General features: G+C 34.4%; 2 protein-coding genes across 9 annotated transcripts in view; both read right to left on the reverse strand.

Moving 5' to 3' along the window:
- Positions 1-26,985, reverse strand: part of ZNF638 (zinc finger protein 638) — a 137,126-nt gene that overhangs the window by 24,868 nt on the left and 85,273 nt on the right. For 6 of the 8 annotated variants that reach the window (XM_025453498.3, XM_035700603.2, XM_035700602.2 and 3 more), the window contains 12 exons: positions 26,044-26,321; positions 24,313-24,459; positions 23,289-23,411; positions 17,236-17,294; positions 16,807-16,859; positions 9,701-9,751; positions 7,430-7,498; positions 5,617-5,703; positions 5,250-5,318; positions 4,831-4,871; positions 2,612-2,743; positions 642-770 (listed from right to left, as the gene is read on the reverse strand). In XM_025453498.3, the coding sequence (XP_025309283.2) occupies positions 642-770; positions 2,612-2,743; positions 4,831-4,871; positions 5,250-5,318; positions 5,617-5,703; positions 7,430-7,498; positions 9,701-9,751; positions 16,807-16,859; positions 17,236-17,294; positions 23,289-23,411; positions 24,313-24,459; positions 26,044-26,321 (1,238 nt within the window). The remainder of the gene's footprint in view (positions 1-641; positions 771-2,611; positions 2,744-4,830; positions 4,872-5,249; positions 5,319-5,616; positions 5,704-7,429; positions 7,499-9,700; positions 9,752-16,806; positions 16,860-17,235; positions 17,295-23,288; positions 23,412-24,312; positions 24,460-26,043; positions 26,322-26,985) is intronic. The other 2 variants (XM_035700601.2, XM_035700600.2) reach the window with 2 other exon arrangements.
- LOC112664192 (dynein regulatory complex protein 8-like) lies at positions 5,811-6,905 on the reverse strand. The gene is made up of 2 exons (XM_035700963.2): positions 6,886-6,905; positions 5,811-6,525 (listed from the first exon to the last, which is right to left on the reverse strand). Exons 1-2 carry the CDS (start codon positions 6,903-6,905, stop codon positions 6,051-6,053), a joined length of 495 nt encoding a protein of 164 aa, XP_035556856.1. The 3' UTR covers positions 5,811-6,050.

Here is a 26,985-nt window from a genome sequence, read left to right on the forward strand (position 1 = left end):
AGAGAGAGAGAGAGAAAGAGGCAGAGACACAGGCAGAGGGAGAAGCAGGCTCCATGCACCGGGAGCCCAACGTGGGATTCGATCCCGGGTCTCCAGGATCGCGCCCTGAGCCAAAGGCAGGTGCCAAACCGCTGCGCCACCCAGGGATCCCATGGAGAAAGGTTTTAAGGGAGACAAAACTAAAGGCAAGAGACATAAAGAACTACTTTAGTTGGAGTTTCAAGAAACGAAGCAATGATGGACGGGATACAGAGGGAATGAATTACAGAAATATTTATGATTTAAAAATACAAGACCTAGTGATTGGTTGTGAGAAATTAGAGAAAAATTAAAGTAACATCTGGAGTTCTAGTTTGAAGGACAGATAACAGGAGTAAAATAAGAATAGAGTTATTTACAGACAGCAGTTTTCAACTTTTTTCCCACTCTGACATACATGAGAGGTTAGATTCCTTCAATAAGGAAGTAAATCTCAAACACTGGGATGGGAGACTGTGAAGGGACAGGAAGAAACTTCCTCAACGTCTCAGAGAAAACATGTAACCTGAAGACACAACCTAGAAAGCATAAGTGACCACAATAAATCCGATTTAAAAATTTTATAATTTTCTAGTAAAAATGATACCAAGTCTATTAGTTACCTCATCTTTTATATTCATGTTTTCGGGAACCATACTTATTGAGAGTTGATTTCCATCCATTGATATTGGGAAGCAGGTATAAAATTTTACCATAGATTCTGCAGATTTTCTATTAATTTCCATAAATACCTTTGAAAATAGAAATTATAAGACAAGAAAAATAAATGTCTTAAGTTTAAGTTACTTTTTCTTGAAAAGATTTAATTCTTAAGAGACAAGTAAATTGAGTAACTTAGTAAATATTAAGATAAAAAAATGCATTCCTCCGAAGTGAGGCCAACAGACTCAGAGTATTACAACCATAAGGAAGAAATAATGAATGAACTCATTAGGCAATACTAAAGAGAGAAACAAGACGGGACATTCCAGTAAATGACATTAAGGAAAAATTGTATTTATCTTATTCATCCCTATATCCTTAGTACCTAGAGCAGTATTTAACATACAGTAGACATTTAATAAATATTTAAGTAACTAAATTTAATGATTAGTAAAATATGAAAAATAAGAAAATTGAAAGAACCAAAGAAATGTGTAATGATTACCAAGTTATTTTTAATTTTGTTTTCCTAATTATAAAATTATAGTTCCATGCATTTCAGTTTTAGTTTTCATCCCTGAGTAAATAAATAGGTTGAACATTCTTCTCTATGTCTGATATTGAGGTATATATCTTTCATATATATTTCTTCATAGTTGTAATTCTTTTTTAAAGGAATTATCTATTTGTGTCATTTGCCAATTTATTTATTGAACTTTTAATATTTTACAGCATAATGAATCTTTCTTTTACAAATATAATTTAAATTTTTAATTTATATCTTGCTTATGTTCATTTTAATTCACAAACCTTTATATGACTGAATCTGGTGTTTTTCTACTTAATATCTTAAAAACTATTAAGTCTCCAAATAGTTAATAATTCTACTCTAATCAAAACTGGGCAGATAATACAATACACTTTCTCAATTTGGATTTTATATTTAATGTATCTTCTTATACTTTGGTATATGATACAAAGTATGAATCTGAATTATTCATTTACAGATTCCCACAATTTCCCTGTATTTCAATGTACTGTCACATAAAAAAATTATTCTATTAAAAAACTCATTCCTTTTATTCTTGTCTCTAAATAGAAACAGCTTTAATGAAATATAATTTACATATCATAAAGTTCACCTATAAAGGTGTAGAATTCATTGGTTTTTAGTAATTTATAAAGTTGTACAACCACTCAAATAATTTACTTTTAATATTATGTGAAACTACATATAACTCACTTGTGTTCACTCTCTTCTACTGTTTTCTTAAGCACACCGGCTCTGACTGCCATCAAACACATATATCCTACTCTCAAAGATCTCTTCTCTAGTGACCAACTCCTAATATAAGAACACTACTACTAAGCCACCTGAGTGGCATTTCCATTATTTACACTTTCCTGAAATCTCACTCCCTGTATCTTTCACAGGTTGTTTATTATGAATTATACATTTTGTTTTAAAATGACAAGTAGTATGTACTTATTACTGAAAATTTTAAACACATAGATAACCTAGGTTATTCTAAGTACTACTGATGACATCTTTGTTTGAGAATGGTTATTTCCCATTTGTGTGCAATCGGTGAAACAGCAGGAATATTAGTAAAAAAGTGCTATAAATATAAGTTGTTATAAAACTTTGTATCATTAACATAGTAAAGATATAAAACATTTCCTTTAGACTAAAATTTTGAGCAAAATTTTGACACATTTAGTGCGCCATCCTCCCCATGATTAAAACTATGTCAAATCATTTAGGATAACACTAAATACGGGATATCTATTTTATATTTAAAAAAATCCCTTAGCATGAATGGCTTAATTTTTTGAGGTGCTTCTTTTAAACCCTTTCTTTTTAGTTTTGTGAACTTAATGTATTTCAAAATGTGCTTCAGACATATGAACAGCTATTATCAACGCTTACCTTTTTATGAGATGATAAAATCAAAATATCCTTTAAACCACCAAATGGTTTTACTAGGTTGTAAACTTCTTCTATAGAATATCCTTTATTAGGCAAATTAGAAATAAGTACCACACACATTTCCTCTGTTTCCTTCAAAACAAATTTAAGAGTTGACATTCAAATTTCTTTAACTGCTTACTTTATACTTATTTAAATTTATGCTGCAGATCATGGTATAATAGTATTTAAACTGCATTTAATACTAAATCTTACCAATTAAGAAGGCTGGTCTGAACCTCAAAAACAAAACAAAATGCAAATTTCCTCTCTCTGAGTACATAGCATAATTTCAGTCATACCATCTGTCACTTAGAGTTTTTAGTTCTCTTTTTCAACCACTGCTTAAAAATACAAGTTTAAGGGGCACCTGGCTGATTCAGTCAGGGAGCATGTGAGTTTTGATCTTGGGGTGTGAGTTCAAGCCCCACAACTGGGTACAGAGATTACTTAAATAAAATCTTAAGAGAAAGTAAAAATAATAATAAAAGTAAACAAAAATACAAGTTTAAAAACACCAGTTTGTCTCTGACAACAACTCCTTCATGTACTGGCTGCCATTTCTGTGTCGTGTGATGCTAACATCCCCAAGCTCCAAAACAAAGCATATCCTTTTATCTTGCTGAATGAAATAATCTTTCAAGCAAAATTAAAGTTTCCCTTAGGAACCTTTCCCTACAACCTAATCCCCATTATAAAGTAAATACTTTCATTTCTGCCTTCTCTCAGATCAATTCTTTAGGATGATTCCATCAATGCCAATTTTTCCTTTACTGGATTTTGAGAAAATCCCCAAAGGTATACTAAACTGGACTTGTCACTTTTCTTTTGGAAAAAAAGGCTGGGGCGGAGGAGAAGGAAGTTATAATTCTCATAAATCAGTTGAGAATGATTTTTAACTAGCATGTCAATTGTGTTCATAAATAGTTACTTTTTTTTTTTTTAATTTATTTATGATAGTCACACAGAGAGAGAGGCAGAGACACAGGCAGAGGGAGAACCAGGCTCCATGCACCAGGAGCCCAACGTGGGATTTGATCCCGGGTCTCCAGGATCGCGCCCTGGGCCAAAGGCAGGCACCAAACCGCTGCGCCACCCAGGGATCCCAATAAATGGTTACTTTTGAAGTCCTTTAAGGCAATCTATTTGTGCTTTAAAATATTCTTCCTAAAACAAAATAGTTAAGACATACTAGTTACTCTTGAAGAATGAATCTACCAGTCAAAAACTGTTTAGCATGTGAATGATCTCAAGATCTTAACCAGTAAAATCTAAATTAACAAGATGCTAATACATTCATAATGACCAGAGGAAACCACAGGAAAACAATGTGAGCTTCATGCCCTTCAAATTGAACTTAAAATTCCACTTCCTATTCTAAAAACCCACAGAACAACTGGTATTCTAAATATTAACTTATCTCCCATTTGCCTCTAAGAAAAAAGTAAAGCAGATTTCACAAAATTCTACTGGTTCTAACTTGACAACCTGTCTTTCTAGTCAAAACCCATTTGGCCTAAACTTCTTTCTCTGTAAAAGGTAAACCTCAAAAACATGTACATTTATTGATAATCTGCACTTAAACATTTATGACTTACTCTGCAACTCAAATCCTATCTAAAAAGTCATATATGACAAGGGTGCCTGGATAGCTTGATTGGTTAAGCTTCTGACTCCAGATTTAGGCTCAGGATGATCTCAGGGTCCTGAGATCCACCTTGGAGCCTGCTTACTTTCCCTCAGCCCCCATAGCCCATTTAAAAAACAAAAAACCGGGATCCCTGGGTGGCGCAGCGGTTTAGCGCCTGCCTTTTGGCTCAGGGCATGATCCTGGAGACCCTGGATCGAATCCCACATCGGGCTCCCGGTGCATGGAGCCTGCTTCTCCCTCTGCCTGTGTCTCTGCCTGCCTCTCTCTCTCTCTCTCTCTCTCTATGTGTGTGACTATCATAAATAAATAAAAATTAAAAAAAAAAAAACCTTAAGGTGAAGTAATAACACTTAAAAAATAAAGTTACAAATGACAGACTTTTCACCATGCCAAATCCTGTACAATTTTTAGTAGGTTTACAATAAAAATATATTGTGTCAAAATTTCCTAAGCTTTTAAAAAAAAAAAAAAAAAAAAAAAAAAAAAAAAATTTCCTAAGCTTTTAAATAAGTAAAATGTAAAAACTGACCTTGTTAACTGGTTCATTTTCTGTAGCCTCCACAGCAGCTTCTTAAGATACAAAATAAGGTAAGAATTCATGCAGATGTATTTGATTTATCAAGATCCCACTTTTCCCACAATGGATTAAATAGTAGCTGCATGAAAATGTACACAACTGACAAAATACTAGAAATTTAAGAATGAAATAGCTACAGAAGTGACACTGGCTTTTAAATAATGCTTCATTTTATTCCTTCTAAGAGCTAAATTTCAGAATAATCAAGAGACAGAGTGAAGATCTGAATCATAATATTTTAAATTTCACTTAGGTATGAGCCTGATATTTTAAAAAATATGTATATATGATACAAAATTAAATACCTTATTTTCTTAAAATTTAATTTTCTATCTTTAAAGATGAAACAAAATAAAAAAATTTTGACCTACCTGAAACAGTTTCTTTAACATTATTTTCAGTGGCTTTGATTTCCATACTGGTCTTTATTTCAGAGTTTTCTGCATGAAATAGTCTGCTTTAATAGTCTAGAAGAACACACTAATATAATTAAACTAATGACTCTAAACAGGAACTTAAATTAGTTTATTTTGTCACTATAAGTCTCCCTAGACTGACCTGAATTAAGTCAAAGCTAATATAAGAGTTGCTTTGAAAAAAAAAAAAACATAGGAGTTGCTTTGAAAATCAACAAAACAATCCCTTTGAAGATTTTAAAGCAACAATTTCCAAATAAACCTTAAAATGTACACCAAGAAGATCTAAAGAAAGCGCTTAACGAAAGCATTTAAAGCTTACCTGGTACAATCACCGGTTTACTGGTGTCTTTGTTTTTGACAATGCCAGCCTTTTTGACTTCTAGAGACTTCTTTCCACTAGATTTTGCTTTTAAAAGTAGAAGTGAATGATTATTCTAGGGATCTGTTCAATCATTTAGTGTGTCTCATACTAATATATATAAGTAATATAGTCCAACTTTATTATAAAAGCAGTTCTTTTTTTTTATGTTAAAATGTTTTAAAGAATTGGCTTTAAAATAATTAGTCATTTGTCATTCTATAAGTCTAGACATACCAAATAAATTTGTGTTCATCTTTAAAAAAACAAAGTATCTTGAAATAGTTGTCACCAGGTATTAATTAGCATGTGTAGGAATTATAAGATGTAAAATTAACAAAGACAGGCCATCTTTACAGTCATCCTTTCAATGAGAAATTAAGTCTTCAGGGCACCTAGCCGTCATCTACCACCATCATGGCTATGTAGTCCTTGTAACGAATGGAATTCGATTCTGGGTCAATTGCAGCGGACAACATTTCTTCCATTTCTTCCTGAGAAAAAGGCTCACCTTCTTCGGTCATATACTTGATCAATTCTTCCTTAGTTAGAAATCCACGTTTGGATGGATCTAACACCTCAAATGATCGAAGAAGGATATCTTCTGGAATTGGTCTGTACCTTTTTTCTAGTAGTACTTTGGTCATCACTGGAAGAAATTTTTCAAATCGAATGTATCCAGTGGGTTCTTCCTCCTCTATCTCTACGATCAGGTCATGCAGCTCTCCTTCGCTTGGGCAGCACCCTAGTGACCTGATAATTGTTCTGATCTCTCTCACATCCACTGTATTATTCGCCTCATGGTCAAACACTTCAAAAGCATCTTTGATTTTTTTGTGAAATTCTGCTACCACTAACTCTGTGCCTTCCCTTTATCGTCCGCCATCTTGTTGCGGGGCCGTCGCCCGGGAGATGCCCCAGTTCTTTTCCATATATTTATCATTTCCACTTATATCTATTTACCAGTAAGATTAAAAGTAAATTTAAAGGGCCTCTGGGTGGCTCAGTCAGGTTATATGCCTTTGGCCCAGATCATGATCCCAGGACCCTGAGGATCAAGCCCCTCATAGGGCTCCCTGCTATGCAGGGAGCCTATTTCTCCCTCTGCCTCCTGCTCATGCGCACACACACTCTATCATAAATAAATAAATTAATTAATTAATTAATTAATAAAGTTAAGTAAGTAAATTTAAAATGAGACACAATTATTGTTGATGACCATTAACGGGCCACAGGTTTATTCTCCACATAGCAGAAGTATATTATAATTACTCAAAAAACATTTTATAATTCCTACAACGGCTCTTTAAAATTAGCCTATATATAAACAGATGTTAGTTTCAACATGTTACATTTCTTTCTTTAAGGAGGAAACACTGTTTTAACACGGAAAAAAACATTTTTTGGAGTAACAAATAAAAATTTACAAGCTGGGGAAGGTAGCAAGGAGTGACAGTTCTAAAAATGGAGGAAAGTAAGTATTTGTAGGGGGAAGCAACAGAGCAGTCTGTAATTATACAGCTGTCAATAAGGTCTCCTCCATCAAAATGTATCTGCAATGGCACACACTGTCAAAGACCAATGTACTAAAATATATAAGTCCCATTAAGTGTCAGGTTTTAAAAATCAAAGAAATATCTACTTCTTACTTGTAGTTATTAGATACTACAAATTTTATGAATTTAAAACTTGTTTTCAATTATTATGGCTATTATATTCTTCAAGGCAGTATTAAGTACAAACTTAATAAATCCTTTCCTTCCCAAAGTCTTACCTGTTTTGACTGAAGCTTTACCTTTAGCAGCTACTGTTACCACAGATTTTACAGAACCCGCTGATTTCCCTAAATCACAAAAGCTGTAGTCAAAATTGGCTTATTTAGCTAGTATCAACAATCCCCCCCAAGGAACCTCATAGAGAATGAGTGACAGACTACATTTTATCAAAACAAAATGCTATCATCCTTGGGCACAGGTCATTCTCTAAATCTAGCAATGATGACAATTTCCTCAGGATAAAAAGTATCAGTAAAGTAAGAATTCACCTCCCCAGTGGGGTACTTAAAAATAGCATTCAGGCTAGTTAAATCTCTGAATGAGTGAATCAACCAAGAAGCAAAATTACTAACTGCAAGGATATAAGAACAGTCCAATAATGCTTTTAAAATTAGGGTTCCCCAGCCCAAGATTCCTTTGCTCCCAGTTGATTGGATAGCCTTCAAGAACACTTTCATTATGGTTAGGCCACATAAAGCCTGCTTTGACTGATTCCTAGTGGGCTCTATGTGAACAGAACTATTTAAATTGCTTTGACTCTTCTTTGTACATACACATTTGTTACTCTTACTTATATTCAAAGATAATGTATAAAGACCGTGACCATCCAAGTGTCACTGAGATCACCAGAGAGCAAAATCCCTTTCTATTCAGAGAGCAACATAAGGTTTAGCTCTGAAAATTAGGATTCATTAACAACTAGTAAAGCTGCATTATGAGGAAAAAGCCCAGAATCAGAAGTCAGTAGAGCAACTGAATTCCAAATTAAATTGTGAAGTTTTGTGGCATGAGTAAGTTTCTGTGCACATTTGCCCATTTGTAAACAAGGGTGGCAATTGCTATAATTATTTAAGAGGACCCTTGTAAGAACATGATTGTGCTTTTGAAAAATTATCACACAAAACTAGTGACATGCACAAAAATCAACTGAAATATTTATAAATCCACCCTTTATATCCAAAGATAGACCCTAACCTCTGCTCAAAAAGATTAATACCAATCCTTACAGAGTATCACCTAACCAGCTATTTCTTAGTCAATCCTAAATTTTCATACTGCTTGTGTCACACTGAGCCTCAAAGAGCCCTTAAGCATTTCTTTCACTATCCCTTATTACAAGTCAATTCACGTTACTACTTCTAGCTGTGTATAAGAACTTTAGGAAATAATACATAGAAATAATATCCAACAGGTAAGGGGTGGCTAAGCAGCTTTAACAGCCATTATCAGCAAATCTCCACCAGAATTCCCATAAATGTACTATAAAAGTAAGTATTAAATACTGCTGACTAAATAAATACATCCTCAAAACAAGATTCCTAGCTTTCCCTGACCCTCTCAGGTTTACTGCTTTGAAGAAACCACTATACAAAAGTTCTGGATTTGCCACTAACAATGGTTATTTACCAACGCAAAGCTGTTCTCTTTCTACCATTATAGAGAATGTAATTTAATACACTGATCTCTAGCCACTCAAAAAGATGACCCTGGGCAGACCGGGTGGCTCAGCAGTTTAGCGCTGCCTTCAGCCCAGGGCCTGATCCTGGAGACTTGGGATCGAGTCCTGCATCAGGCTCCCTGCAAGGAGCCTGCTTCTCCCTCTGCCTGTCTCTGCCTCTCTCTCTGTGTGTCTCTCATGAATAAATAAATAAAATCTTAAAAAAAAAAAAAAAAAAAAAGATGACCCTAAACTAACTAGCATTTAGCATAAATGAGAAGTAGAAAAAATAATGCTAGAGGAAAGAGAAAAAAAATCACTACTTTGAAACCCATGAGGGGTGCCTGGGTGGCTCAGCTGGTTAGGCATCTGACTCTTGATCTCAGCTCAGGTCTTGATCTCAGAGGTTGTGAGTTCAAGCCTGACACTTGGCCCACGCTTGACATGAAAACTACTTAAACAAAAAAACCACACATAAAATAACCCCCACTAAAGTCTGTAACAACTGAAAATATAGTTTTGCTATGTGTTATCTGAACTATTTTATAAAAGAAAGTAAACAGAGACCTGAATAAAGAAGAGGGGAATTATCTCTGATATACATCATGAGAAATTGTTTCCCACTTAATTATCTTATTTTGATAGTAACTACAAAGAAAGAGCATTGTTTACTAAATCTCCTTTCTCCGAACTTCTAAATGGCTATAAATTTAAAACATTTCGTGTACACTCAGCACATATTTTGTCACATGAAATCCAAGATTCCTGCTTAATACTTTTTAAGTAATTTAAAGTTAACTAGTATGTCTAGAATTCCAATAAAAAAGCATACCTGAAGACTTACTGAGTTTGGCTCCGGATGTCTTGGCTTGTCCAGTTTTGGCTAAAAAGAAAAATACATTAATGACACATTACAAACATATCATTAGGAAAGAGCTAACCCAGCAATGACTGAAAAAAAACATCCTTATACTTGTCTTTGTATGGTTATGGAACTGCCTAAGTAAATTCTGAGACATGTAGTTGCTGAGACAAAAGAAAATATTTGAAATTTAACAATATTAAATTGTCCTGCATGAAAACTCTATCAATTGATATTCCCATCAATAGACAGGAGAGTGGGGCTTCCCATTTCCACACATAGTAGATAAGTCAAGTTATTAATCACTCTAATCTGAAATGGAAACTGGTATGAGTTATTTCTTTAATTAGGAGTAAAGTTGCATTGATTTTCTTTTTTTCTTTTTTTTTGATTTTCACATGCTTAATTACACACTATCTTCGACATCTGTTTTCTTAATATTTGTCAATTTATTATCTTTTCAGTTGTTGAGGTTTTTCTTATTTGAGGACTTTATATATTAAGAAAACTCATCTGTATCACATAGGTAACAATTTTTTAAAAACAGTTATGCAAAATATGCATGTAAAAATATTTATGAAATCAAATATCCTCCTGATAGGATGTCTTCACTCTGAAATTGAAAACAAAAAAACTCGCCACATTTTCTTTCAGTACTTTTATTTACCACCTTATGTATCACGATCCATCTGTGATTTACTTTGCCATTAAAGTACTTTTTTCCTTTTACAAAGGGACTAGTCAATTCAATGAATAATTGATCTTTTCCTTGCTAATTTAAAATATTACCATGATTTACTGATGTTGCATTGTTCTAGGAACTACCTCTGGAATCTCTCTGCTCTACTAATCTTTTTGTCTATTTGTGCAAATACATAAAACTATTGGGAATCTTTACCTATGTAATTTTAGTATCTGTTACTGTTAGTCCTAATTAGTCTTCCTTTGCAGAATTTTCCTATGTTAATTTTGTATGTTTAAGCTTTATAATCAACTTATTTAGTTTAAAAATCTTATTATTTTTGTCAACTTACTGTGAATTTAAAACATCTTACTGGGATTTTTATTGGATTCGTAACATTTATCTAATATAAGAAAAAAAAAGGCATACTGGGGCAGTTAAGCAGGGGAGCCTGCCTCTCCCCTCGGCTTATGCAAACTTGCTTTCATAAACAAACAAACAAACAAATAAATAAATAAATCTTTTTTAAAAAGGAGACACATAATGGTGAGCTTTCTATCAAAGAGTGAGCTGTTTTCTCACATAGCATTTTATGTCTTTCAGTAATATTTAAATTTTTTTTCATAGCTTTTACCCTTTTTATTACTGTAAATGGAATATTTTATTAGATTACATGTATGGTTATTCTTTCTACATAAAAAAGCAACTGAAACCCTATATTAATTTAGAAAATTAAGGTGGCTAATTAGCAAGCACTTCACTAGACTCTCTTGGGTGTTCCATCATACACACACATTTGCAAATAATAATGAATCATACTTTCCAATTTTTATGCTCCTGACTTGCACCGACTGGTGGTTATTAGTTTTAGGACAATATTTATGTTATTTCACAGAATTAACATAATTTTTGTTACGTGAAACTGCTCCATAGTTTTATTATGACAACTTTATCAGCATTTCAAAACATTTATCTTTTTATTTTGAGATAACTGTAAATTCACAAGGAGTTGTAAGAAATAATAGGGAGAAATCCCATCCCTTCACCCGATATCCCCCAATGGTAATATTTTGCATAATTATGTACTAAATTACAAACAGAAAACTGACATTAATACAATCTACTAACATTTCCCTAGTTCTACACACACTCATTAATGTGTGTTTAGTGCCATGAAATTGTACCATAATGGGTAGATTACTGTGATCATGGATCACAATACAGCCAGTTCCCTCACAAGGATCCTTCCTACTACCCACTTACAGCAATAGCCACCTACCTCCCCTCCTCTTCAACCCAACAACCACTAATCTATTCTCTCTCTCTTGAACTTTATCATTTCAATAGTGCTGTATAAATAAAAGCTCTAATATATAATTTTTTGAGATTGATTTTTTTCATTCAGTGTAATTCCTCTGCAATCCATCCGAGTATTACATCTATCAATAATTTGTTCCTTTTTACTGCCAAGTTGTATTCCATACTACAAATATATCACACAGTTTAACCATTCACCCACTGAAGGACATTTGCCTTGCTCCTAGTTTTTGGTTATTACAAATAAAGATGCTAACAACATTCATGCACAGGTTTTTGTCTGGACAGGTTTTGTGCAAAAGTAATTCATCCATCTAGGATAAATGCCCAAAGAGCATAATTGCTGGGTCCTATGGTAAAGCACATGCTTAGTTTTGTAAAAACTGTAATACTTAGGGCACTGGCTGGCTCAGTCAGTAGAGCATGCAATTCTTGACCCTGGTTGGAGTTGTGAGTCTGAGCCCCACGATGAGTGCACAGATTACCTAAGTAAACTAAAACAACAACAACAACAAAAAACCACCCTGCAATATTATTTTCTGCACCATTTTAAATTCCTAACATCAATGTACAAGTTTCTCCACATCTTCAATAGCTTTTGGTGTTACTATTTTCTTGGTTTATCCTCTGACAGGCATAGTGTCTGTCAGCATTTGATGTCCATATTAACCTGCTTCTTCCTGTTTCCCTTCTCTCCATCCCCATTTTTAAAGAAAATTTTCCTTTCCTCTGAATACCATGAAATAGCTAAAATAGAACTAGATTTATTTAAAGATTTGATGGAACTCAAATGTGGAAACTGGGCAGAATGCTTTACTTGGGGAAATAAAGGACTTAGCATTAAAAGTCTGTGTTTTGGTTTGTCTCTTTGTTTGTTCATCTGTTTTGTTCCCTAAAAGAAAGTTATTTTTATCTGGAAACTGAAAAATATAAAAAATAAGATACATTTACTTTATTTTTTTAAATTATCTTTTAAAGATTTTATTTATTTACTCATGAAACACAGAGAGAGAGAAGCAGAGACACAGGCAGAGGGAGAAGCAGGCTCCCCGCAAGGAGCCCCATGTGGAACTCAGTATCAGATCCCGGGATCATGCCCTGCGCCGAAGACAGACGCTCAACCACTGAGCCACCCAGGCATCCCCCAAGATACATTTACTTAAAAGAAAGAGAAAAGAAAAGAGAAGAGAGAGGAGAGGAGAGGGGAGGGGAGGGGAGGGGAGGGAAGAGAAAAGAGAACCAATAAAATGTTAAGAAAAAAATCATTAAATTAAGGATGACAAATCAGAAAATTTTGGCTGTTTCCCCATGGGTTCAGTTACAACAATACAGTTTGAGTGTCCCCTGTATTTTAACTCCTACAAATATTTATTCATTAACCCTTATACTATATTACATATTAAGGAATGGGAAAATAAAACGACAAATATTCCCTTACCGAGCCAAATAAAAGAGATAGAATTATTAAATTACTAATATCAGGGCACCTGGGTGGCTCAGTGGTTGAGCATCTGCCTTTGGCTCAGGTCATGTTTTCGGGGTCCTGGGATCGAGTCTTACTTTAGGCTCCCTGCAGGAAGTCTGCTTCTCCCTTTGCCCATGTCTCTGCCTCTTTCTTTGTGTCTCTCATGAATAAATAAAATCTTTAAAATAAACAAACAAACAACTAATACCAAATGACTCAATGTATTCAGTATTACTAGAAGGGAACTGGAGGCTTCTAATGCCCAGGTAAGTCAGGGAAGGTATCACGGAGAAGTTCTATCTGAGGTGGGCCTTAAAAAATAATCCAGAATTTGCTCCAACTCTACCCCAAAAAAGTAGTCTTAAATGGCTTCCTATCCACAGTACCTTGTACAAGGCCTGGTACCTACTAAGTAGGTACACAGTAAGTGCTTACTAAAGTAACTGGAATTCAGAGAATCCCAAACAAATGGACAGCATAAATAAAGGTGACAAGGAAGTAAAAAGTAACCTGGGACAAAGGGTAAAGGGTCATTTATTCAATGTTAAATAATCTGGACTTTCTCCTGCGAGTCACTAGAAGTGGAATGATCAGACCTGCTTTAAAGAGATCTCAGGGCAATGGTATGAATAATGAAGCAGAGTGGAATAAAAATATGGTCAAGAGGCCATCTTCAAAATTCAAATATGAATCAATTAAAATAGTTACAAGTGTGATGAAGCAAAGTCAAAAGACATAGCTTGAGCCAGACTCAAGAGAGAACTAGTTTGAATCAGCCACTGGTTGGATGAAAAGAGGAAAGATGTTATTTAAGCTTGAACTAGGTGGTGTAGAAGAGAAGAGACAGGGAGACGATTACTCATAATTCTACACTGGATGATGAATGGTGACTGTCAAATGACATAAAAAAATGAGAGGAACAAACTCAAGGGGGTAGAGGTTTATGTATATACACGAGATGTCACTGGTCCTTAAAGCTGTACAAAGAAAAAAATTAGGAAGAAAAGTATGACATAAGAGGAACAGACATTTAGGGAAACCATTATAGGGAGATAAAAGAGCAATCAAAGGAGATTTAGAACAAGTTTTCGTAGTTTAATAGATGAAATGCTTTGAAATCATACAGTTTTAGATCTGAATCCTAACTCTTCCATGTGACCCCAAATAAGTCACTTAACTTTGAGTAAATTATTAATCTCTGAAACTGTTTTCTCATCTATAAAATGAGAAGGCAATTTGAAAGATTAAGGAAGGTAACATAAATTGCCTCGTATTAATTAGCGCAACCAATGGCAAGTTTCTTTCCCTTGTTTTTTGTCTTCTGGCATAGATTATACCCGTTAGTAGACTCTTCTTCTATTTAACAAATCATTATTTTATTCTAAACAGTAAGTTCAAACTCCAAACTAACCCTGGATCTCCTTCACCCTGTCACAACATTTTTCACTTTATAAAACATAGTATTTAGTATATATCATCTATTACCTCAAGTTAGTATATAAGCTACACGGAAATAGAGACAGTGGCTACTGGTTCACTGATATATCCTTTTTTTTAAAAAAAATATTTTATTTATTTATTCATGACAGACAGAGAGAGAGAGGCGAAGGGAGAAGCAGGCTCCATGCAGGGATCCTGACATGGGACTCGATCCCGGGTCTCCAGGATCACACCCCAGGCTGAGGGGGCCCTAAACCGCTGGGCCACCGGGGCTGCCTCACTGATACATCCTAACACGTTAAAAAGTATCCCCAATTATGAGCATATAGTAGATGCTCAGTTTTGTTTTTTTTTTAAATTAGTGATGGGTAATGGTTCTAAAGTTTTCCTTTCTGATCAAATTATACTTTTGCTTCCTTCATGTATTTCTCTTCATCCTTTCTGATTTGTGCTTACAATTAAAGTTCTCTTTAAAATTATCTAATCAGGGATGCCTGGGCACCTCAGTGATTGACTGTTTGACTCTTGGTTTCAGTTCAGGTCATGATCTCAGGGTCATGGGATGGAGCCCCGTGTCGGGCTCCGCACTCTCAGTGTGGAATCCATTTCAGACTCCCTTGCCCTCTGCCCTTCCGTGTTCTTGCTCAGTCTCTCCCTCTCTAAAATAAATAAATGAATAAAAACTGCCCTAATTAACTTATCATGCACCCTCATGAGACTTTCTCAATCCTATTTACAGGCTCCTGTCTTTCTACATTTCTATTAGAAGGGAGAGTATACTTGACTTGAAGCATTTCTCCCTCTACTCATTGTTTTTTTTTTTTTTTAATTTTTTTTTAATTTTTATTTATTTATGATAGGCACACAGTGAGAGAGAGAGAGAGGCAGAGACACAGGCAGAGGGAGAAGCAGGCTCCATGCACCGGGAGCCTGACGTGGGATTTGATCCTGGGTCTCCAGGATCGCGCCCTGGGCCAAAGGCAGGCGCTAAACCGCTGCGCCACCCAGGGATCCCTACTCATTGCTTTTATTATGTTAGGACCAGTCCCAAAATTTAGACCTTAAACTTAAAAAATTTCCAAAGTATCCCACTTCTTTCAACACCAGGTGATTGGCTGACCTAAAGGATATCTCCAACAGGTAAGTCTATGATACATGAAATTTAGCAATGTTGAAATCAGAGTTCAAGGTTTTTCTCAAAGAAATTACTGCATCGGGTAGGCCCGGTGGCTCAGAGGTTTAGCACCGCCTACAGCCCAGGGCGTGATCCTGGAGACCTGGGATCAAGTCCCAGTCGGACTCCCTGCATGGAGCCTGCTTCTCCCTCTGCCTGTGTCTCTGCCTCTCTCTCTCTATGTCTATCATGAATAAATAAATACATCTGAAAGAAAGAAAGAAAGAAAGAAAGAAAGAAAGAAAGAAAGAAAGAAAGAAAGAAGAAAGAAGAAAGAAAGAAAGAAAGAAAGAAAGAAAGAAAGAAAGAAAGAAAGAAAGAAATTCAGAACACACTATATACCTTTCTAAAAGAAAACATACAAAACAATTTAACTTTCTAAATTTTATAAACTTTCTAGTTTATATCTACTTTATTTTAGCTTTTCTGTCTCATCCTTCATTATCAAGCAACTTATTCTTACTAAACTCAAAAGAGGGTTTGTTGTGGCAGTGACTTCTTTCCAACCCCAAACAGATGGAGAAAACTCAGTTTATTAAAACTGTATGCAAAATTCACTTAGCTAATTCATAATAAAGACCTGCAATGTTTTCCTGAGTATAAAGAAACAACTTTAACACTTGAGTGTAGTAACACTGCCTTCTGTTTGGTCTTTTTAGTTTACCTTTTGGCTCTCAGCAAACTTCCAAAATCAAAGGAGACCAAACAAGCAATCTTAACATATCTTTGTGTTGTATCTTATTGGTAGGGGCTGAAAGGAGATACTACAAAATTAACCTAAACAGCTATTACCTATGGAACTATGATAGGTATTTTATAGACACTATCTCTTTGAACCTTTATATATTAGCTACTAACCACTAGCTTAATATAGGGACCAATCTGGGTTCCTTCTACAAATACACAATAAATAGTTTTCCTACCATCATCTTGTAAGAAGTTTCTAGTAAACTGACAAAATATACTTCTTTGGAGGAGTATTAAAAGTAACAACTTACGGGCAGAAGCTGAAGTCACAGTTTCAACACCTTTGGAAGCGTCTATATCTTTTCTATTTAAAAGAAGAAAAAATTTAGCAAAGATTGAAAGTCTAAGTTCTAAAACTTCTGAAGATGAAAAGCTTAATCTAAAAAAGTTTAGAGGCGCCTAACTGGTTCAGCAGGTAGGGCATGTGACTCCTCATCTCAGGGTCATGAGTTCAAGCCCCATGTTGGGCATAGAGCTTACTTAAATTAAAAATTTTAAAAATAAAGTTAAGGCAATTCAATTTGAACAATGTCTCATTTAAACTGGAGTCAGAAAAAAAAAGAAAAAAATAAACTGGAGTCAGGGTAATAAAATATATTAAAAATGCAGTTGCACAAAAGTTTTAAAATTTGAATTCACATGCACATTCATTCTCAGATATGAAATCATGCGTTACTCACTTTAAAGCAGATGCAGATATTTTCTTTGAATCTGATGTCTTTTTCTTCATCTCTTTGTTCTGTGAAAGAAAAAGATTTTGAAAAAGAAAAACTTAAGTTTCTTCCCCAATTATCCAAGGCAATTTAGAAAATACACACAAGCAAAAAGATATACAACAAAAAACATAGATATTATGATATTCAGATCAATTTAACAAATATCTACTGAATGTTCACTAATTGTCAAGCAGAATTTTAGGCACTGGAGAGTAGTAAATAAAACAAAATTCTTAATGAGTTTACCTTCAAGGGTTAAGGAAAGAAAGACCACAAGGAAATTAAAAATATATACATATCATATGGGTTAGCAACAAGAGCTGTGGAGAAAAGTAACAGAGAAGGGAAACAACTGTTCCTGTTTGGGAATGAGGAGCTATGCAACTTTCAAAAAGTTTGTTACACAAGTCTACTGAAAAGATAACATATGAGCAAACACCTACAGGAAAGAAGAGAGCAAGCCATTCCCTGCGTTGACAGCACTCCAGACAGAAGGAACAGGAACTGTAAGACTTTTGAGATCCAAGCCTATTAGATGGTTTATGAAGTATAAAGGATGTAAAAACTTGAAATGAAAAAAAAAGAAAGAAGAATAAAGGATGCTTGGGGTTGGAAGTAGAGATGGAAAGAGGTACATGGTGGTTTAGGGGCAGACTGTGGGTGGAATGTGTGGTGTGAACTCTTATAAGCCACTGTTGAGTACTGGCTTTTCCTCGGAGTGTGATGAAAAGCTGAAACTATGAACGGCAAAATCAATCTGCTTCTATGTTAAGAACAGAGTCTGAGTGGGTGAAAAGGTAAGGACAGAGGTAGAGACTGTTATAAGGCTACAGTAATAGCCAAAACAAAAGACAGTGGTGGACTGGACCAGGATGACAGCAATTAGATACCGAAGTGTCACTGCATTATTTGAAATGTTTTTGTAAGAGAGTGGTAAGAAAATGTAGATCAATGGTAAAAGAGAATTAATGAATTACAAAGAATTTATCTCTCTTCCATTACACTAAGACTAGACTACTCCTTTTTATACTTACACCGTTTGTGCCTGAATTATTAGAGGTTGCCCCTGTATAACTATAAAATTTAAAGTCTTCAACAGTATTAAAGTGGTGTCCTCTTTCTTGAATTTCAGTGATTTGCAGACTGGGTCTCCTGAATATACCCACCATGTCTTTCCTCTTCATCACGAGAAAACTATTAAGTTCCAAGAAGAGTGAGAGCACATCTGTCTGTTCATCACTCTATCTTCTGCAGATATCACAATGCCTTATAACAGATTTTTAAGAAACAGTTTTTCAATTAAAATGAAATTAGGGAAGCCCGGGTGGCTTGGCGGTTTAGCACCACCTTCAGTCCAGGGTGTGATCCTGGAAACCTGAGATCGAGTCCCACGTCAGGCTCCCTGCATGGAGCCTGCTTCTCCCTCTGCCTCTGTCTCTGCCTCTTTTCTCTCTCTCTGTGCCTCTCTCTCTCTCTGCCTCTTTCTCTCTGTCTCTCATGAATAAATAAATAAAATCTTTAAAAAAATGAAATTAAACTGTCGTCTGAATTTTGATTTTATCTTTGGTTTTATTGCCTTGTTACTTTTTCTATAATGCTCAAACCCTAATAACGGTTTCTCAGCATTGTTTTTCATTTCTATGCAATCTTCTTGGATATTAGCTAACTGCTTACTCTGGGTTTTAGATGTAATATTACTATGAATCTTTCTAAAAATACTAAACTAGGGCAGCCCGCAGGGGCTCAGCGGTTTAGCGCTGCCTTCAGCCTGGGGCCTCATCCTGGAGACCTAGGAGCGAGTCCCACGTCAGGCTCCCGCATGGAGCCTGCTTCTCCCTCTGCCTGTGTCTCTGTGTCTGAGTGTCTCTCATAAATAAATAAAATCTTTAAAAATAAATAAACAAACCAAACTAAAAATTTCAAAGTATTGTTTTCATTTAGTTTTTGCAGAGTTAGGCTACAGCACTACTTCAGAGCTGCAATGAAAAATCTGATACTTTTTTCTAGAGAAAGTACTCCTGTTCCATTAAAGAAAATTCTAGGAGTAGGACCACTGTCCATTTCTGCGAAAAAAAAAAAAAAAAAATGCCTGCTTTCATCAGATTCTTGGTAGTGGTAGCCCAAAAATGGTTAAGAATCAGTACTAAGAACTGAGGTCTACATTGGCTTATAATTAAAGACAAGGTAATTGAATTTGTTAAAGTTGTGCCAATTCATATTTTAATCCAGTTTTATTTATTTATTTTTTATTTTTAAAGATTTTATTTATTCATTCATGAGAGACACAGAGAGAGAAAGAGAGAGGCAGAGACACAGGCAGAGGGAGAAGCAGGCTCCATGCAGGGAGCCCGATGTGGGGATTGATCCTGGGACTCCAGGATCACGCCCTGGGCCAAAGGCAGGCTCCAAACGCTGAGCCACCCACGGATTCCTTAATCCAGTTTTAAATACAGGGATGTAGGCAATTTTCATCTTTTCTGTAACATTTCTTCATTGAATCGAAGAAGTAGCAAAATGGAGCAGATATTCTTTGAATCACAGCCAGAGTCAAAGGCAGTCCTAACACAAAATATCAAATGTGGACGAAAACTTTTTTCTTGGTCTGACTATTCGTGTCAAAATTAAGATCTGGACCAAGAAAGCTGTAGCAATGCCCTTCTTCCTGGTTTGGGCTCCAAGTCTGTTTTAGTTTGCTCTTGGAAAAGAGTTGATGTCTTCCCCTGTAATAACAGGCTAAGAAGGTTATCTATACATTTCCAATCTGAAACATCCATAGCTGGAGTTCTCTATGGGATCTCCTCCAGTCAGTCCCTAGGAAGGCTGCTCAATTACAACAGAGTCATGAGTTAGCCTCATTCAAACTATATTTAGTTGAAGAATACCAATATTTTTGACACAAAGATGGCATGTTTTCTAATTTATAGTGCTGATAGCTTCCCCTATTTGTTACTATGAAAATCAGAATAGTAAATATAGGTGGGCTCTTCTTGGACTTGTTACAACCATACCAACCTTATCAAAATGTTATCAAAGAGAATTATTTTAATCTTACTGAAATATTCTAATAACCTAGATGTATCCTTAATCTACCTGTTTTCCCAGATTAAACTTTTTAATATTAAAGAAGACTTTCTCCTCTGTTCTCAAAATTTAATGATCAGCCAGGTCTTGCTTGAGAGTTAACTCGTTTAAGCTATTTCTCCTTCCTATTCTCAAGTTTACTAATCTACCTGAAACCATTACTATTATTATAAGAGGCTGGTTGGCTAGATGAATCTTCTAAACAAACTTCAGTAGTTTTTTCCTCTTTTCCCCTTTAATCACTCTGCTAAGCTTTCCTCCTCTTCTTCAATCATTTGCCTAATTTATTATACAGATCACTCCCAAATGAATTTATCTAATCCATCCACTTTCCGTCACAGCTCTGTTCAAAACATTGAATAACACTGAACGGTCTACAGGATAAACTTTACATTCTTAAATATATAATTCAATTCAATTCTTGCTTCTCCCTAACCTTCTCTGCAACTAGAGGAGTAACGTGTCACTGTTCTGGTAAATCATATGTCAGTAAAAGTTGCTCATTCTTCCATTAAAAAAAAAAGAAAAAATTCAAAACAAATAAAACCTAAAGAAACCTTCTTTTTGCTTTTGGTTTTTATTCCTTTTTTTCTGCTTGGAAAATAAATTTTATGGATTACCATAAAATTCATTTTTCAAATCAGGACAATGAAAATAAATATATGGTATGTAACAGATGTAAACTAGGATCATGGGTTACTCTAGCAGTAACTAATCAGAAAACATAAACAAAATAAAACATATAGATCCTTTATGGACTAGCAATTTAAGTAATATTTATGATATATACAAATAAATAGAATAAATAAACTTAACATCCCCTCCAAAATGTACTCATGGAAACATTACTAAAAACCATTATGAAAAGACACTATATGAAGTCTACATAGAGACAAGCCATGCTTCTGAACAGAAAGAATAAGTATTGTAAATCATCCATACAAATGCAATACAGTATCAGGAGTAAATGTTCAAGATTAACCAAAATATTTTTTTTGTTGTTAAAAAGATTTCATATTTATTTATTTTAAGAGAGAGAGAAAGAATGTGCGTGCATACGTGAGAATGAGCAGGGTGAGAAGCAGATGCGGAGGGAGAGGGATGGGGAAAACATTACAAGCAGACTCTGTGCTGAGTACAGAGCTGAACATGGGTCTTGATCTCAGGTCCCTGAGATCAGGGCCTGAGCCAGAAACCAAGAGTTGGATGCTTAACCAACTGAGTCACAAATAGGCACCCCAAATAAATTTTATTTTTCCAAATTAATTTTAAGTAAAGAACAAAGAAAAAGGATTCTATCAGAAAGATAGGCAATTATGTAAAGTTACAGTAATATATAATAACTGATATCACACAGTATTGAAACAGAAATAAACGGATTGATCTAACAACAGTATGAAAAGATCTACGTGTGCAGGGTAATTTATACACATAACGATGGTTTTTGAAATCAGTGAGGAAGAACCAATTAGGTATAAATGGTGTTGGGCTAGTTTGCTATCCATTTTGGAAATAGTATTAATCCCAATAACACCTTAACCACAACTTATAGATTAAAGTAATAATGAAATCACATCTTTTCTGGCACTGGTATAAAGGGAAATTCTAAAACAAGACAAAACACAAAAAGCAGAAGCCATTAAGAGGGGGGAAAAATCAACTTGAGTACATTGAAATTAAAAATTTTATATAAAAAAAATTTATATAAACGATATACTGGAAGAAAATACTTCTCAGAGATAATACAAAATTAGTATCAAAATCATGAGCACCTTCAAATGAAATTTCTTAAAAAGACAACCCAATAGAAAGATGGGGAAAGATATACACAACTCATTAAAACAGTAGTAACTAATAATTAAGTATGAAGTTTAATAATAATCAGGAAAACACAAATTAAAGGTCAATACCATATTTTACACATTGCATTTTAAAACTGCAAATATTAAGACGTGGGTAACACAGAAACACTAGTATTCTCATTATTATCAGACAAAATTATTATAGCTACTTAATGGGAGACCTGATATTACTTATTCCTATATAACCTATCACCCAGCAATTCCACTAGATATCACCTTAAAAACAGTACCATAAATGTATAAGAAAGGCCTGTAAAAGCCATATGCAAGGAAGTTAACTAAAGTCCTGTTCTATTAGTGAAAAATTAGAAATAACCTAAATATAAAATCTACAAGGAACTGTTAAAATAACTGTGGTATATTTATACAAAGTGATACCACACAGAAATTAAGAGGAATGAGGAAAATCTATATGTACTAACATTTAGATCTCCAAATCAAATTGCTGACTGAAAAGTACAAAGCCCCTATAAAGTAGATATTCTTCAGCAAATATAATAATTACATGAAAAGAACACTCATACCCAAAGCAAAACTGCAAGTACTTCTTAAAAAAAGCAAAACGTCTATAGACATTATCAATGGATATATAAACTAAAGTGTAAGAAATGATCTAGAAAGACTAAATTTATAAACAGTAATATCTTTAAGGAAGCAAGGGCCCAAAAGAATATATACGCTTTATAATCCTATTTCTTTAAAGTTCAAAACAGGCAAAACTCAATTATGATATCAGAAATCAAACGGGGGTTACTTTTGGGCAGAAGGAAGAGTGTAAGGATTCAGAAGAGGTATACAAGGGGCTTTCCAGGATGTTATCAATGCTATTAGCTTGTGAACTAGGTACAGGTTTCACAGATGTTTCTAATTTTATTAAGTATTTTCTCCTAGTCTATTGCTTGCCATTTAACACTATTTATAGTGCTATTTCTGTAAATATAAAGTCATTAATTTCAATATATTTCAATCTGTTGAGTGAACATTTATGTTCTATGCATTCTTCTGTATGTATCACTTTAAAAAGTCAAACCAACCAAAAGCAATGAAACATGTATGATCTAAAACCCAGTTTACCTGTGATTTTTTCTTTCCTGGAACACATACTTTCACACTTTTTCCTTTTATCTGAAGAGGTGTTGTTTCAATGTACTTCATGACTGCAGTAACTGCCTCTCTAAATTCCATTTCCAAGTAAGCCTAAATAAAATGTATTCAATTTTTAGTAAAAAATCTAACTCAAAATTCTCTGCATGACTTAGTACTTTTTGTCAAACATGAAACTATGAAATACCTCCAATCCTGGTTGCTTTTACTTCTCATTTTGTTCAGCTAAAGTGTCATTTAATCTCTAAGGTGTTTTTACACATGAAATGGATATTTAACCTTATAGAATTTCTATACCATTGCCAACGTAAGAAGAGAAAGATAGGTCCATGGCAGCTCATGGAACAATGAGATATAGGAAGGCAGGGCTCCCGGAATAAATGGAGATCTGGTCTAACTGCTGTAAGTCTGATGTTTTTAAGGCTTCTTGCAATAAAAAATACTACTAACTATATTCCCCTGTTTTGTCTCACAATTTTATGTTCTGCTTAGTCTGGAGTTGTTCATAATTGTGATGAACTTTATTGTGTGAGTTATAGGACTATAACCCACAGGTGAAAAATACTGTATAACAACATCATTTTTTTAGTATAATTTTACCAGTGTACTAAAGCAATGGAAAGCAAGCTATAACCTGCCATCTGTTTTAGCAAAGTTTTTTGAACACAGTCATACCCATTCATTTGTATATTATTTATGGCTGCCTTTGTGCTACAATGGCAGAATTGAATAGCTGCTGCAATCCTATGGCATACAAAGCCTAAAATATTTACTATCTGGCCCTTTACAGAAAAAGTATGCCAATTCCTGTTCTAAAGAATATAAAATGGTATTTGGGAACCCTGTTCACTGGAATCTAAGCACTTACAACATTAACTCTCAATTAACAATTATATATGTAGTAAAAGCTGCTAAAAGATCTTTATAAAGTAATAACCAGACTTTATAATGTAGTAACTTTGTATGTATTTTTGGAACAGAGTGAATGACTCACTTCTTTTCTATATGGAACAATGAGGACATCATTAACTTTTCCAAATGGTTGAAATATTTTTCTAATATCTTCTTCAGTACAGCCATCCTCTGGTAATTCAGATACAAGAAGAACTGAACCATAATGTAAAGACTGGTCTTTCCGAATCTATTTTTGAATGAAAGAAAATTTAAACCAAATTAAGCCATCAAGTACAACAATAAATCCCAATATAATTTCTTCTACCATTAACCTAAGTCCTTTAAAGACTTTTCTAAATATTTTAGCACAATTTAAAAGAAAAATTTAAATGTCAAGGTAGTAAAAAATATGTTTTATATATTACCACCTAAAAGCTTATAGGTTACTCAATCACAGATGCTCTTTTCTGTTTAGAAGCATTTTGTAACAAACAAGACCTATGGAATGTTCCAAAACTGCTGTAGAATATTTTTCTACATGAATCTACATGGCCAATCATTAAGGAGGATGAAACTATAGTTTTGTTCACTTTGTGTTTTAATAGCTGAAACGGTATCTAGATAGGTTTAGCATTTTTAAAAGATTCATATATAATATGTATAAAATCTGAATATCAAATTTATCACCTATATTTAAAACTGACTTTAAAAAAACTTAAAAAGGGGGATCCCTGGGTGGCGCAGCGGTTTGGCGCCTGCCTTTGGCCCAGGGCGCGATCCTGGAGACCCAGGATCGAATCCCACGTCGGGCTCCCAGTGCATGGAGCCTGCTTCTCCCTCTGCCTGTGTCTCTGCCTCTCTCTCTCTCTCTGTGTGACTATCATAAATAAATAAAAAATTAAAAAAAAAAAAAAAACTTAAAAAGTTCCACTGTCACCATCTAGAAGTCTTGAAACAAAATGAAAAGAACACTATAGATAAATTTAGCCTCTTCAAATTTTTCCCTGTACTAAAAATTCTTCCTAACACTCTTCAAAATGGTGTAATTACAGGTTGATTATTTTAAGTGCATCCTTCTAAATATAACCTCTTTAAAGGCAAGGAATTAGAATTGTTGAAAATATTTAGACAATGTTACGAGTAATGTATACCCAAATACCTGAAGACTTGTTAATATCACATAACCATCTGACAATCTGGCTTAACACTGGCAATTACTCTAACATTTGTTCTCCGGATGCTTCATATACTATTTACTGTATCAGTAATGTAATTAATATATACAATACTACACCACTTTTTTAACTAGCAGGTTACAGTCAAAATACACCAATAAATCAGTACCAGAAAATAGGCTATTCTACACTGGGCAACAGAGTTTTTGACTTCTGAACTGTACTGCAAAAAAGTAAAAAAATAGGCTAAAAATGATCAATTCTCGGTAGAGACTTATACAGCTTACTGACAAAAGATTACAAAAGCTCATTAATGTGATTATACTCACTTCCCCTACCAGATATCAAAATTCATCACAACCACCTCTTGTGTGGTTAGCTTAAAATACCCAACCATCAAAATGTTCTCACTTTTGATACATCAAATGCCAAACCTCTAGGATTTGTAAGCTACAAGATTTGGAATTAATGGGCTTTTACTAAATTCATAGGAGCAACCAATAAAATATTCTGTATCAACATGGTTTAGTAAGTCATGATTTTAAACTTTTGAAATATGAAAAAAAAGAAATATGAAAATAAAAAATCCAAACAACTTTTCTGTATCAAAATGACACAAGTATCTACATGCACTAACAAATTAAAAGACTACTAACCTTACGCTGGAGAGAAACTGCTTTTTCAGACACTGGTTTACATTCTGGTAAGGTGTCATCTTCAATATTCTTGGCTTTGTAACGAGTACAATGTCCCACTAAACTTGAATCACTCTTTATAGAGTTTGTAGATTTAACTGATGGCTTCAATCCACTGCTAGTTTTAGGCTTCTGTGCTGGTGAGTGTCCTTTATCAACTATTTCAAGATGTTTCTGTTTATTGAATTCTGAAACATGCCCAGATCGTTGTACTACATCTTCGAATGCTTTTTTTCTATCTAGTAAAAAGGACATAAAAACAACTTCAACTGAAAAGAATGTATGATGAACACCACCATCACATCACATTATTTAAAAAAACAAACAAAAAACAAAAAACTCAACTGCCCAAGTATTTATCACACAGAGCTGCTGTCAGACCAGACAGGAAGCAAATAAACATAAAACAATTCTTAATCTTCAATTCTTCACTCATGAGCTAATCTTACACCAGTAGTCCTCAAACTTTTGATTTCAATATCCCTCCTCACTTTTAAAAATTAAGGATTCCAGGGACACCTTGGTGGCTCAGTGGTTGAGCGTCTGCCTTCGGCTCAGGGCGTGATCCCGGGATCCGGGATCGAGTCCCATATCGGGCTCCTTGCAGGAAAACTGCTTCTCCCTCTGCCTGGGTCTCTGCCCCTCTCTCTCTCTCTCTCTCTCTCTCTCTCTCTCTCTCTCGCTGGGTCTCTCATGAATAAATAAATCTTAAAAAAAAAAAATCTTAAAAAAGAATTCATATTTCTTTTTTTTCCTGAGGGCTCCAAAGAGTTTTTGTGTTAAATTTATCAGTATCTACTATATAAGAAATTGAAATAGAATTTTAAAAATACTTAATTCATTTAATAATAATAAATTCATGTGTTAGCATAAAATAACATTTTTATGAAAAACCATTTTAAT

This window comes from Canis lupus, chromosome 17 (assembly GCF_003254725.2).
Source record: "Canis lupus dingo isolate Sandy chromosome 17, ASM325472v2, whole genome shotgun sequence".
Lineage (NCBI taxonomy): Eukaryota > Metazoa > Chordata > Mammalia > Carnivora > Canidae > Canis > Canis lupus.